Source organism: Bombus vosnesenskii, unplaced genomic scaffold, assembly GCF_011952255.1.
Source record: "Bombus vosnesenskii isolate JDL3184/JDL3185 unplaced genomic scaffold, Bvos_JDL3184-5_v1.1 scf7180000014816, whole genome shotgun sequence".
NCBI classification, from domain to species: domain Eukaryota; kingdom Metazoa; phylum Arthropoda; class Insecta; order Hymenoptera; family Apidae; genus Bombus; species Bombus vosnesenskii.
Window position 1 is genome coordinate 560,441 of NW_022883662.1, and position 16,200 is coordinate 576,640.

Below are 16,200 nucleotides of genomic sequence, written 5' to 3' on the forward strand. Positions count from 1 at the left end.
CCCTCGAGATTCCTTTCCGCGTAGAGAAGAGCGTTCCACGGGACCTGGCATTCTTTCGTGGATACTCAGCTTTATACCCGGAAGCCGTTCGTCGTTGATTTTTTTCACCGGCTAGAAAAGGACGAACCACCCGGGACAAAAGAAAGCGTTGCCATACGGTTTTGTTGTCGTGCCTTGGGAAATATACGAGAAAATAAACAGCATTTATCAGGACCCTTTGTGCCGTCGCTGATGTTCTTCCGCTTTTCGATGGCTGATTTTGCTTTATATTGTCGGTGAATATATTTATTTTAGGGTACAATTCGGAAGGTTCTAGGTAAAAGACGATTAGTTTTTGCTTTTCACGCTTTAGTATCATTCATCGTATCAGATGATTCTAAGCTTTCTTGTGTACGTTTTAGGGATTAATCATAAATCATTGCGATTAATACAATAATATAATAGTATATTTGTGATTTGCAAGAATAATTATTTGAATTTTTCCAAATTGCTTTAGTTTTTAAGAATTAATTCTTAATTATTACAATTGTTGGAGATCATTTTCTGTATTATTTTTGTGCCATTTAATTATATTCATTATACCAGATTTCAATAATTCTTAAACTTAACTTCAATTGTGAATGAATAGATTCTTATTGTAGGATGATTGTGCCTATTTCTTTTTCTTTCTCCTTATTTTTTTGTATAAATCGATATTTTTATATATTTTAAATACGCCTATTTTAATATTATGGTAGTGAAATTCTTGCGTAGTTCAGTATCAAAAAATTGTTAAGAATTTAATAAAATTTTGTATACAAATAAAGTATAAAATAGAAACCTAAACAAGATTATAATTTGTTAGATTGTTTAATCGTAACTGTGGCGTTTGGATATAATTGTCTTACTTTATCAACATTAACTCTGAATTTTGGACTATGTAATAACTATTATTACTTCTTTTTCATTCTTTATCCTTCTTTATTCTTTCTTTATACCATAAAAGAACATATTATGTACGAAACACTAAGATTAGGTATATTAATTTGGTTTCCTTCACAGACATTAACAATTCATAAATTTTCTCGCCTTCTATGTTATCTTTGACTAATTTGTATTTTTTTCGAAGTGTGTTATATTTAGAATAATTTAAAATCAGATGGCCCGTGCATTTGTTAAGTTGCACTAAGTTCAAAAGTTTCAGAAGATGACTAATGAACATGTCCGTTAGAATTACTGTTACAAGTGGTGTAGATTTTTTTTCGTAATATATACCTGTCAAGATTTGTTAGGATTAATTATCAAAAACAAGAAGCTGCTTGAAATAAGTATTTCCTCTTTTTATACTCGTAGAAGCGTAACACAAATGATAAACAAGACAAACGTGACTAGTTAAGCTCCTTAAATGTATGATTTTATTGTATAATTCATCTCTGAATACTTTAATAACTTTAATTATGGCTCATCTCGATTATTTGATATATTATTTATTGGAGTCTGTGGTGAAGGTTTAAACAAAACGTTCTGTGGATTCGTGTCAATTGTATACATGTTCAAGGTTTCTTCTTAGTCAGCTGACGTTGCTATGAGCTACAAACGGTTAAAGATGTTGATTGACGATTTAAGAAAATCACAGTTTTGCACGATATTGGACCTGCAACTGTAAATCTAATTCTTACATCTTTCGATGTCTGTAGCTTGTTTCCGCATCAACTGATTTCAATAATGTTTTTAGTACATATGTGTAGACGTGGGTCTACAAGACATATTGTTTGAATTTTCATTGCAAACTCGAATAGTGCGACTGTAAAGGATGACTTTTACTATTTTCTTTTTGCCGTTCTGGCCAATCCTAAATTTTCCTATATATTTTTATGTTTTTATACTTCATTTAATAGACTGGTTCTTCTCGTTTTTTAGGTGGGCTCGTGTCGTTTTGACCTAATTTTGAAGAGATTATTCTGTTTTAGAAAGCGTTCAAAATCTAAATATTGATGAGAGTGACCGTACATTTTTGTAATAAGTGATATTTTATTTGTTAATTAGGGTGAATTATTTCGTTTCACAAATTTTCGATTCCTTGGATGTAATAATTCATTCTTAGAGACTAGTTCTTCAAATGTACGTCAAAACTAAGTTCAATTAAGTCTTTATATATTACGTATTAATAAAATGGGGATATTTATTCCATTTTACATTTTTATGAATGTAATAAAAGAAATTATATTAGAGCTATATGTGTTATTATCCCTAAATATGAACTACTTGCACGCTTGTTTCTATCACTAAATATTTTAACACATACTTTACTTTGGATATTTTGTATATACTTGTGTATTATGTATATTTTGTACATTTTTGCACTTTTAAATTTCCGATAAAAGCATAAATATTCTTAATTTATTTATTAATGATTAAAATAATTTTTAAGATCGTATTACAAACTGAAATTTTATCAATGATCAAAATAAAATCATTGAAATATCATTTGGCGACTTACTATCTACCCGAAAAATTTTGAATCTTTTATTTTAATCTCCCTGTGTGTACAAATCAAAATTTCCATATGACACGTTCTCGAAAAAAATAAAGTTTATTTTAATCAGTTTTAATGACCTGTAACAGATTTTACAATCGCGGAGGAATATCAATGAGACGCGAGCTCTCGAACGAATAATAAAAAATTTTCAGCCGTTTTGCATGCACGCAGGCCACGTTTGGAATGTTTTTCATAGAATTTCCTCGGTTCCGGCGAAAACATATTTTTATAATCAAGATACCGTATTGAAAAAAAATATAAAAAATATAAAAATATTCAAAATATGATGCCAACCGAAGCGAACGATTTCCCGTGAAAAGCGTTTTTTGTAAAAATGTGCTCGCATTACGAATTCAATTAACACTTCGTTTACAATTTATTAAAACAATCGTTTTGTTTTTTATTTGCACATCATCGTACAAAATTTGGCAGTTATGTTTTTTGCTTGAATGAAGTGAATGCTTTCTGAGTGAATTATTTAGCTACAAATTTGATTTAACCACACTTTTGTAACTGATATTGCATCTTAGACAAAATTTTTAATCAAATATTTAAATAGTGGTAAACAGTTGAATACAAAAATGTGTTTAATTTTAATGTAATTCTATTTTATTTACTCCCGATAGGAATTTAACTTGCTTATTTTAGCCAATATTTAGAAAATACTAGAAATTAAAATACAATTATTATATATTACTTAGAAATATTGTTTGTTTAATATAATTTCGCTTTATTTACTCCAAATAGAAATTCATCTCACTTTTTCGATCGAATATTTATAAGACACTTGAACAGTTAATATTTAATAAAATAAGTGTACAGAATTATGTTTTATTTCCAAACGTATTTTCGGAACACTTTTATTTACTTCAAACAGAAGTTTAACTCGTTTTTTCTAACATATAAGTTTGCTAAGATCTGTTTTGCTAAAATTTTTTAAAATCTAACAAATCATCTTTTAAAGAAAAAGGGAAACTTTTGAAGAAACGAAAGGTATGTCGATCTATTTTTATATCGTGAAATACACGTCAACCTCCCTCTTCTCGTTCGATTTATGAGCATGAAAATCGTCTCGAGTTCCGCTTATTTCGTCGTTTGGAGACAATTTTGTATTTCTCGGTGGTTCGAATATCGCCAGGAAACAAATCGCCTACGAAAATCACGAGGAATCAACGCCTGTCCTTACGTAACATGGGATTAATCTCGAAAATGCTAATAATGGATCCAGTTGTTACGCTCTATGTAGATTTAGGATTGATAATTTAGCGTCCTTGCTACGTGACTTTTGGGAAAATATATTGTGTTTTGTAAATAACTTATACATGTAAATAAAAAATAGTTGTCTGAAATGAATAAGTTGTCTTTTGATATTCTTTTGTAGTAATGAATAGAGTGTGAATATTTATACAAATTCATAATTTTACGAATATAATTGAGATAATGAAATCTAGATAGAAATTACCTATTAAATATTGTTACCTATTACCTATTGTTTTACCTATTAAATATCATAACAAATACCATGCTTTGGTTATTTCATATACATATTTTTGTGTGTATTATGTGCATTTTGTGCATTTTTGTACCTTACCAGTTCCCATAAATTCATAAAACTCTGCAGTCTTGTAATGAGGTTATGATTTATTATTTATCTACAAAAATTTTTCTTCTTTTTATTGCATAATAATCTCATTTCTGTCATGAAAATACTTTAACCTTTTATTGTGTATATTGTTGTGTTCGATTTATAGAAAAACGTTGTTCATAAAAAACGTATTCGAAATTATATGTACTTACAGGTATTGAATTTTATCAAATATCGCTTCTATTTTACAAAACAAGAGAGGAGGGAAAATGAATGAATGAGTGTTTATTAAAATATTGTTTATTAATATGCCTACCAAATTCTTACTACTTCTTTCATGGCTCAACAGAAATTATTATTGTTTCGTTTGGTTTTATGACATTTAACAATTTATTGAAATATTTATTTGTTTATTAATTAATTCGGGAAACTTTTTTCACAGGTTTTGTTTATTATGATAAAGTAATTTTAAGAATATGTTTAGCATACAAATATCGGAAGTTATTGAATTCGTTTGCAAAACATTATAGAACAAAATAATATTTCATGAAATAAACCATATAAATATGTCGGAGATGAAAGGAAAACCGGAGCCTTCCCTTTGCAATTTTGAGGAAGCCTTCTAATGCCTTAGCCTAGATTTTATCATAACTGTAATTAAGCAATTGTCATTTGTAATTGTTTGATATTTGTGAAAGCGAAAGTGGGTTCGAGGTGACAACTGGTCGCCGAACGTAGCCACGGTCACGGGATAAACGTTTTGCCTGACGAAGGTGTGGATCGGTTGTATTGTTCTCCCTAGAAATCACATAGAATTGTACTTTAGAGATGTCGATATAATGGGACACACGTTGTATTAGGAATCAATCTCCAGACAGAAACTGCCTAGCAACGGCGTTTGGATCTTTCTCGATGTTTCCAAAGAGTATACAACAAACTTTTGACAGAAATTGCCTAGTAACAACGATTGGAACCTTCTCGATGCCTCCAGCGAGCATATAACAAAAAAATGCAGTCGTATAGCGAAAAATATTTTCATCTGATATTCATTCGTGTGATCGCCTTGGAAAGTGATACATCGAGCAATTTACTGAGTGTCTCAGCAATCGTATTTTTCTGTTTAAAATTATTCTACGCATAGTAAAGAGTTATCCCGTTGACCGTGGAACATCGTTTGAACCCCGGAACATTGTTAATAGCGTTAATTAAATTCATTATTCGTAAAACCTACCAATCGTTAATCTCATTATTCGTTAAATTTATTATTCGTAAGACATATTATTTGTTCCTCTTATTGTTCGTTAAACTTATTATTCTTCAATCTAATTATTAGTTAAACTTATCGTTTGTTAATCTTATCATTTATTAAACTCATTATTCATAATATTTTGTAAAATCTTGTTTATTCGCGTAAATATATTCTCTGTTTCGTAAAACAATGGCTAATTCAAACGAAGAATCATTACGCGCCTTAAATCCTAATGATAACCCGACAAATATATATGTCGGAGATGGAAGAACAACGGGATTTCCCGTCTGGAATGTTGGGAAAAACCCCAATACCCTAGTCCAGACTTTTACTATAGCTACACTTAAGTAATAAAAATAAGAAATATTTCTAATGTTCCAATCTGGCTTTATGACGATGGGTTCGGCCTCGAAGTGACATAGCGGGTTACTAGACGTAGCCACGATCACGGGGTGTACCTGACAGAGGTATGAAATGATTATATGACTCTCCTTAAAAACAAAGATTGACCCAAGAAGTGGGGACAGGAATATATAAGGGCAGTTTCATTTGGATTATGGGTTAGTTAATTAATCGTTGGACGAATTGCTGATTGAGTTATCCGAATCGTGTATTACGTTGGTACTCGTCATCCTGTGGACCGCGGATTCGTTATCGAACCTGAATTCGCTGTCACCACCCTATTGCCATTATTCATAGCCTCTTGTAGTGTCCACATTCGCACTGATAAGTATTAGCTACATCCGCGACGGTAAAGTAAGTAAAGGTTCATCGAACGCCCCAAAATGCCAACCTGACTCCAACATATATATAAGTGACGATCTTTGATATCTTGTTAAGAAAACAAAAACGAACCTATTATGAAGCTTAATACGAATGCAAGAATTCTGAGTTATAATAAAAATATATAATTTTCACTTTTAATCAAATAGCTAACAACAATAGAGCTATTTGTAATACTACACTTTACTAATATTGGATCACAATTTGTATGGTAATCATTATTATTATATTGTTAATACATCGCTCATTTGCTCTAATGATTACATAACCTAAACTTTGGAGTTTTTTAACCCATCATTGCTTCCTACTCTAAAAATCATGTAAATAAAAGTCAATTTCTTACCACGACGAATGTCATAAGTGGTTTTGGAAAATATTTGAGCTTGATGAGATACCTTAATTAGGTTCTAAATTCTAATTTAAAAATACAATCATTCTTCAAATTGTCAAATTTATTTCCTTATAGTATGACACTTTCAACAATGAACAAAGAAGTAACGTTAAACGACATATAAAAACACTTCCGTCAAATTCGTATTAAAATATCAATACAGAAGCAAACAAACCGATATTCGCAAACCGAGCCAAAACTCTGTAGGTACAATTCAAAACTCTAGAAGCCCCAAACAGTTTCAAATTACTTCAATGTCGCACACCAATACAACATAACCTAATCCAAATATAACTCAAACTTAATCCAAACCAATCAAATTTTTACTCACAACCAGAGAGCCCATAATCTAGATAAAAATTTCCCATGGCTTCAAAGTTACGCTTTTTAAAATCGTTTAACTTAATCTAACCTAACCTAAGGGAAATTAGATAAAATCCATTTTTCCAGTACAAATTCAAAGTCTTCCGAATCGAATATTTAGACAAATACGTTCTAATTACTTCTAATAATTGCAAAAATCTGCAAATGAAAAATTATTCGTGTTTAACTTAACGTAACGTACTTTAAGTAAAATGAAATGAAATTCACCTTCACAGTACAATATAAAATTTTTCTAAATCAAATGTGCAGCAAAGTACCTTGTGTATATGTCGTGTGTGTATGTGTGTGTGTGCGTGCGCACGCGCGTGTATAACAATATACAGGGTGGTTGGTAATTGGTAGTACAAGCGGAAAGGGGGCGATTCTACGCGAAAAAAGAAGTCGAAAATATAGAATAAAAATTTTTCGTTTCAGGCTTTGTTTTCGAGAAAATCGCCTTTGAATTTTCGCTCGGTACGCGTGCACTTTATCACGTCTCGTTATAACGGATCTCACTGTAGATTTTTAAAAAACTTAAAAAAAAATTTTTTTATTCTATATTATCGACTTCTTTTTTCGCGTAGAATCATCCCCTTTCCGCTTGTACCACCAGTTACCAACCACCTTGTATAATATATATAAATATATGTATAATTGTTTCGAAGCTTCACAAACAAAGAATCATTCTTGTAAGGCGGTTTGCCATAAATTCCTGTGACGCGGTTTGATAGCACTCTAACGACGTGATTCAAGACAATCGCGTTACATAATGTCGGTCTCGATATGGAAAAGCGTGTGCACGGTTATATTGCTCTTAATACTAACCCATTCGCTAGCTCCTCGTCTCCACGCTTTCCGACGATGCGAGCGAGCGTAACTACGAGTCACCCGCTTGCTTATGAGCGGATCGTAAGTAAAGGTGCGTTTAAACCAAAAGGATAAGAACGTAAAACGAGAGCAGGGGCATTCGTTCGTCCTCGTTTGATGCAAATGAACATCGAGCAATCTGTTTGTAAACTTTTTTACGTTAAAAGATTTTCTTCATGGCGTGTCCGTACGAACGTTCGTAAAGATTAGATCATGGAACATCTACAATGTTTAATATGTACGTAGTTATTTCCAGTTCAGTCGTTACTCGGATTCGTGACAACAATATCTGATGAAGAACATTGTAATTATAAGTATACTCTTATACTGGGTGTGGCTGAATATATATACTACCGGGCGTGAGATGATTCCTTATGAAAAAGTAAAAAGGCTTAGTTTTCAAGGAAACCGAAAATTTACCAAGTATGCTTGCATTTGATTAATTATCGGCTAGGTATCAGTAAAAAATCAGCAGAAGGTAATTTTATATGTACAAATAAAGAAAAAATATGAAATAAAATTTTTCCGTTAAAAGTTTCATATTTACATACATAACAACAGTTTGAACATGTTAAGTTCAAAATTGGCCCATATATGATAACTTATTTTTTTCATAATAAAACGTCTTATGACGCTTTGTATGTTATTCTCCATTTTCGACTTATTTTCATACGTAGAATAACTTCCTGCCGATTATTTATTCCTGTCCAGGCCAAAATGAGCTACTTTCAGTTCAAGTATACTTCATAGATTTTCATACTCAGATTTCTCGAAAAGTAAGCTCTGTACGAAAAATATATAAGTATTCTTTTCTTACTTTTTCATAAGGAATTATACTAGAATGTTCGACGAACAATCACCAAACGACGAAACATTCGCTTGTCTGGTCTAAACGCACCTTAATAAGCCGATTTCACTATAGAGTCCGCGTGAAAGTCAGGACGTCCGGTCCTTCGTGACAAGCGCAAGAAAATCCTACTCGCGTTTGCAAGCTGTTATTATTGTTGTTATTATTGCATTGTGTCGTGTCGAGTCGACTTAGTGTAATAATTTATCGCGTTCATGGTATTTTTCTTCGGTACATTACGAACGTTGCACTTACGGTAGCTTTGCGGTATTTAATGTTACTCAAATGTTTGACGCATTATTCTGATATTAAAATGGTAACCAAATATACATAGTGGCAAATTATTTCACTTTTACAGAACCCTTATCACGTTTTATGTATAGAAGGTGAAATCGTTCAGGCACAACGATCTAATAGATAATTAAATAATAAATAAATCTAATAGATTCTAAATAGTGTTATTTTACATTAATTATACTGACTACTGACTCATTTTAACACATGTTCTAAAATTAAATATATACAACACATATTTGTATATATTAATAAGATAAATAGAGTACACTTTTACTTTTAGTCAATTATGCATCAAATCCTTCATGAATTCTAATGATGCATCGTTTTCAGCATATAACTCAATCTATCAACTGAATGCGATTATTGCTTCTATGAATGCTTAATTTCTCGAAATTAGATTACTGGAATCAATTGATTAATTGATACTACTTTTTCACTTTGTTTCATTTACATTTGCTGTAAACCATTATAATTTTATCCAAATGCTCTGAGCTCTCACAAATTATTTTAAATATTCCATTTTTTAAATATTAATTATTAAATATTTTTTATATTTATTACCAACTTATAAAAAACTTGTAATTGCTAATAATATTATTAGCAATTTTTAATAATTGAGATATGAATTTTTTGACCAATCTAATGAGATATTCAATTACGAATTCTAAATTATCTATAAAAATCAACAGATCTAATTCTACAATTTACAAAGTTATACTAATCTAAACATTTCTGGATATCAAGGCTTAAACCAATCATATTCTATAATCTATCCATAATTTTATAATCTTATAGGATTATGAAAGAAGCATAGATTTCCAAAACAAAAATTATTTGTCAAAACAGAAACAAGATTTTGTAACAGACGTGTCTATATGTAAGGCATTTTTGTGGGATATTTTTGTCTAGGAATTAATAAAAGAAGACTGTTTATATTTAATGTTAACTATAAAACGAGGAATTAAAGATTGCAATTTTATAAATGTCGCCTTTTTAAATGAAATTTTATACACGACACTTCAAAATATAGTATATTTCTACAGTTCGAAAATTCTTGGTACGGAGCTGCTATAATTTCTTCACTTATAGTTTCTTTCAAAATAAATCGGGCATTGAAAAATTGTCGAGTTGGAACAAAGAATGTTTTATGTTACTCTTGCCAAATATAAATTTATTTAAAATAGCGTACGTGAATATTTCGATTATTCGTGATTAGACTGCGGATTTTTATGCATTTATGAGAAATTTCGAAGTACCAAATGCAGAGTAATAACAAGAATATACAAAATATACAAAATACCTGAAATATACTATGCTTTAAAATATTTACTAGATAAAACAATTTTCTATTCATATATTTAATTATGTTTATAAGATCATGAATTTGCATAAATATTCACGATCTATTTATTCATTTAATGATTATCCATCAAATCTTCTTAATACTAAATATACATAATTTATAGTAAATATTTCTTTTTGTGATATGTCTGATAGTTCACAGTAAACCAAAACTTAATGATCGCTCTAATAATTAATTATCGTACCAAACTCAAACTACAAAAACACACAAAGAACATCTATTCATATGCACCATCCATCCGTTCCATATACATATATATACATATACCTAACAGTATATGTTTGTAAAATGTTTGTAAAATTTACTCGATGCTCTTTTCAATATCCTGTACGATACACATTTTAGACCAAAAAGTACAAATGTTACTATAATTGAAATAGCTGAAATTCGAAAGACGTATTAATTATTTCATAAAGTTTGACGAACATTTGACGACCACAGTGCAACACAATTTGCGAATATTCAACAACCGCATGATTCCTCTTATATCTACAACTGTAATTCTACATGTACGATCTCACTGTCTGCATTATAGGTGCACCCACGTCGCCGTCATCCTGACCTGCCCGAGAAATCCTCATGAAAGACTGGGAACTCAGTACTCAGAATAGCATCGGTATTGTAGCCATTTCTTTTTTTATTTTCCCCCCTTCTTTTTAAATAGCTCGCCATTGATCGCGGTTATTACTTTATTTTACGTTTTGTTACTCCTTTTGCTGTAACTATTTTTTCTTCCTATCTTTTTTCTCTTTTCTCTTTTTTAATTAAAATAGTGGTGATGGTAAATGAAAAGTGTTGTCGACACACTAGATAAGGATTGACGTTTTTATTTTAGTAATTTGCTGACACAAATAGCCTCAATTTATATAATTCTTCCTTTATTTATTCAAGTTTGATAGTTTTAATTAATCTTTCTATTCGGGCTTCTCTTTTCTTTTTTGAGTTGGTATAGTACTATGCTTTAATGTGTCAAATATTTGACTGTACTCGTAGCTTATTGCGTAAAACATTTTCGCGATACACGTGGCGGACGGTGAATTTCTTCTAGGAGGCTGGATGAATTTCTAAATGCAATTCGCACGAGGTAGGTCATCAAACTCATCTATATGGTTTTTCTGTCACGTATTTTTTGAAAGCACGTGTCACGTGTTTGATTTTTATAAATGGAAGTGTTTGAAACGTAAAACTAGTAAATGGATAGTAATAATTTGATGTAACTAAAAACTTAACACATTTAGACAATTTCGTAGAATTCATATATTCTTAAGTATTATAAATCAAATTTTTCTAATCGAGAAAACAGTCGTGTTATTGATTCAATTCGAATGCATAACTTGATTTAACTTAATTTTAAATTTTGTTATATTTAATATTTTAGTAGAAGTAGCTTAATCAGACAGTTAATGTGAATATAGAAAATTAAAATGAAATACGAGGAAGTTGGTATTCAATTTTTACATAATAAATATTTCTATACGTGATATCTTTCTTTAAGCATATATACAAATCAAAGATAACGTGCAAGCAAATATTTGCAAATAAAAGACATATAATTCTTTTTGTGAAATTTTGAGTGATGTGATCATATAATATTGTAGCACTAATTTCAAGTATCATAAATTCTAGTTTTGTTAATTGTAACTCTCGCTAAATTTTCTTTTTGCTTGTATAAAATTTCCACAAATATGCGCTTATGAAATTTGGCTAAGAATCACTTCTTTTAATATGATCGTTAGCTCACACCTATTGAATACATACTGATGTTAATAAAATTGATAATTGTGTGTGACTGTTTATAGCACACACACACACACGCGCGCGCGCGCGCGCACACTTGCAATATCCTGTAGCTTCTGTATACATTTTCAAATTTGTTTCAAATCATACGAACATAATCATCGAGTCTCGTTGCAGTGCTAATGAAATTTCAAAATGTTTCCACATAAGACACAGAATGTACTCATAAAAAATTTCTACAAGCAGTCGAATACTTCCGTGACCAACTGTACTTCCTCTATGATCATAGAATCTATGCATCATATAATGAATTATTCCGTGTAAAGTTACGTTTGGCAATCTAAGGATAAGTCAACTCTACCTTCCCAAACTCTCTTAAATTCCACAACCATAAATAAGAGATTAACTTCGAACGATTTTCTTAACTTTTTGGGACATTGAGGGATGAAAAGTGTCCAACCCCTTAGTGCTTATATTTATAAGCATAGGAGATGTTTTTAATTCCATTTCAAAATATTAAGATAACTCCAAGCACAACGATTCACAATATATCTCTCGATTCCGCTCTGTCACAGATATGACTAACACACGTTTAATAGACGCATAGGAAGAAGCATGTATTGATCTAGTCACTACGTGGTCAAAACTTATCCTGAGCATTCGTAGTTTTAAATAAAATTTCTGTGCAATCCGAGTCCTTCTTTTGCCTTAAGATTCTGTACCTTAAAAAGTTAAAGTTGGGTATCCGCCGAAAAATCTAAACTAGGCTATACTATGCTATGATATGTTTAAAAATATTTGCTTCAATACGTAATATACGAAACCGTTTCCGCCCAAAACTAAGCTAATTGTAAACTGTGCTGTACAAGAATGAAATAGATGAATACGAAACAGATAAAACATTGTTGGTGGAAATTATGGAACCGTAAACTTCGTGTTTTTATAAACCCAAATATTTTTTAACTCGACACAGCACAGCTTAGTTTTGCGGTGGATCTCTAGCTTTATTGTCTTCTTTTACCCCAACTTTCTTTCGTTCTTTAACCAACCAAATCAATCACTCGAAAATATATCGACACTCTGTATATCTATTCAACAAAACCTCAAACCTGCCGTGCTTTCCCAGAATCTCTCTCTCTCTCTTTCTCTCTCTCTCTCTCTCTCTCTCCTCTCCTCTCTCTCCTTCCTTCAGAGCGAGACTGGCCGCAACCGCGAATTACTTCGCAATTTCCCGAAATTGCGCAATCCGTGCAGGCTAATGGCCACCAGGTTGTTGCTGGTCGTTCTGGCATGGGTGGGGAGGCGTTGGCAATGGTGGGGAAAATAGTGAATAGAGAAGAGGGGTTAACGTTGGACGATAGAGTTGAAGGGATGGACTACGGCGGAGGCCACGGGGGAGGCGACCATTAATTAAGCAAAATCATAAACCCGGCCAACCGAGAGAACCGTGGTTGCATTGAAAAATATAAACGATCCGGCAGGCCCGTTACTTTCACGAACAAGATCCGCGCACCGGTGTTTAGCTATCGGTTGGCTGGTGCAGCCGAACACAACTGCGGTACGCGATGCAGTTTGCGTCGGAGAGGGATTTTATCATTGGCACCGTTGCCGCGCCGATTGCGGTTTTAGCTCTTTCTACGTGTGTATCGGACATATCAAAGTTGCAAATTGAGAGAATTACAGGGAGTAACGAAAGTATTTGCATGGTATTCTGCTCTTCCTCTTAATCACTTGGCGTACGATATATCTGAAATTAGTTCGTCATTGTATACTGTGGAACAATGTTATACTAAACTGAGAATACTTATGCAATTTCATATTTTTTGGAACATAATTAAAAGAATCGAATCTCGGTGGAGAATGCTGTAATTTATTAAATATTATAACGAGTATTATACATTGTATATTTCATATTCTTTCATATCCTTGCGTATTATGTGAATTTTGTGAATTTGTGCACGTTCAAATTTTGCATAAGCGCGTACAAATGCACAGTTTATTTACTATGAACAAACAAATTAAACATATATTTGTCAAAGAAGAAGTGTCGCTATTTCACATCCTATCACCTTCTGCTCGATTGACCAACACATTCCAAACTTTTTATATAAAATTCATTGTATATATACTTGGATTTTGTTTTGCTTTTATTTCCTTTTTTTTTATTTTTCTATTTTTATTCTCAGTTTTTGCGTGTTTATAAATAGTAGATGGGGTTATTTTTCGGACGATAGAGATTGAATGGCGGTTCCGTCGAGCGCGCTTTATCCTATTATACTCTCGTGTTTTGTTGGTTTTCTTTCTTTTTTTTTTTCCCTCGATTGGTTTTGTTCACGGTATTTAGGTATCGGTTTAACGAGATCGGTTTTAAGTTTCGGTCGATCGGTCGACGCGTTGAACATCACGTTATTAATGAAATTGCATTGTCCGGTACGAGAAGGCGATGACAGTTTGTAGATTTATTAAATCGCGTTTGTTGGAGTATTTAGATGATCGCGTGTGTACGATTGTTTGTTGTCTATGCTATGATAAATGCATAACGCAATCGCATAAGAAAGCAAATGTTAAGACGATCTCTTCCACATAATTTAGCTAATATTATTAATGAAATTTTGCAAGTCACGAGTTATAAATCATTAGTATTAACAAATTCTTTTGTACGATATAAGGACAATAAGTTTATATACAGGTTATCCTATGTAACTAGGACTAACTACAGTTCTGAAATACGGTGAAACATAAAAAATAAATTTTAAGATAAAATTAAACAGTTTCGAATAATACGTGATTTGGCGTATATATTTCCGGAAGTGATGGTATTTTTTAAATTGTAAGGTCATCTCTATTTTTTAAATAGACATAAATTTTTTGCGTTAATCGATGCGTTTTTTTATTCTCTGTATTAAAGTATAAGGAAATTTGAATCTGAAATACAAGTTTAAAATACAATTCAATTTAAATTTCATCAGATTGAGTGTATGACAGAGAAGGGAAATATGAATATAAAAGTACTGCGTCTTTCTTTGTCTTTCATACGATAAGTTGTGTAAAATTAAAGTCGATATACCTTTCAGCTAATCAATTTTCGATCTAAATACCTTATAATACTTTCCTATAGAGAACGTAAAGATCTGTGGATCAAAGTATTAAAAAATGTATAAATAAATGTATAAATAAATATAAAAATGTATAAATTTGAAAAAATAGAGATGGTTTTTAAATATTAGAAACGTCATACATCATTCGAAACAATTTAATCTTGCCAAATGAAATTATCTTCTTCTCTTATCTACCGTTTTAGGGCTATAGCTTGCCTCAAATTGCGTGTAGGATATTCTGTATAAGAAGATACGAAGATCACAAGAAAACAATATGATAAGTACATTTCTGTTGATCTGATTTTAGTATCACTTCACGATTAAAGTCCAGAAATGTAATTTTTAAAATTATCTGATAAATTGGCGAAATTTTATGGACCGCAAAAGTGTAATTATTGATAAAAATTAGAATAGTTTTTTATTTCTCCGATTATTTTCATCTGCCAATTCTTATCAAAACTAAGTTTTTGTCTTTAGAGCAATTAGAGATAGAGTCTTTATAGCACTCTTTCATTGTAGATGATTTTCATATTATTCAAACAGTTAACAAAATAATAAAAGCATTAATAAAATACAAAGAAGAAAATAATACATATATATTAAGATAACTGACAAAAAATTGAATCTCGGTTATAAATGCTATAACACAGTGCTTCATTATGCATTATCAGAAAGTGGAACACGTTGCACCACTTATTAATCGTTATACCTTTCTTATCGATTCTATGTCTCTTAGATGTGCTGGAACGATGAAGAAGAAGAATGGGGCTCAGAAATGATTAATTGCGCTCATTAGTTGCCGAGATTTATTGTTTTGTTGCATTTGAAACATTAAAACGCATATTGAAACATTCTAATTGCACAAAAATTCTTATTTAATGATTGATTTCATTCTAAATACTCGTACTGCCTACGCAAGTAGGTTATTGAATCTAAAGACATATTACTCTATTCATTTGTTAACAACTGCTTATTAATAAAATATAATAGTACCTTTTCAATTAATTCTTTATTAGATCTATATACATACATACACGGGATCACGAAAGTATTCGACCACTTGTAGATATTTTCATATATTATATTATATATATATATTATA

At 31.2% G+C, this 16,200-nt stretch overlaps 1 protein-coding gene across 9 annotated transcripts in view; it reads left to right on the forward strand.

Moving 5' to 3' along the window:
* Window positions 1-16,200, forward strand: part of LOC117240582 (protein scalloped) — a 341,268-nt gene that overhangs the window by 122,942 nt on the left and 202,126 nt on the right. For 6 of the 9 annotated variants that reach the window (XM_033506578.1, XM_033506579.1, XM_033506581.1 and 3 more), the window contains one exon: window positions 10,799-10,879. The exons of 1 other annotated variant lie outside the window; for it this stretch is intronic. In XM_033506578.1, coding sequence (XP_033362469.1) covers window positions 10,843-10,879 — 37 coding nt within the window. In that variant the 5' untranslated portion in view covers window positions 10,799-10,842. Of the gene's footprint in view, window positions 1-10,798; window positions 10,880-11,256; window positions 11,348-16,200 lie in introns of those variants that run through there. 2 more of the 9 variants (XM_033506583.1, XM_033506584.1) reach the window with 2 other exon arrangements.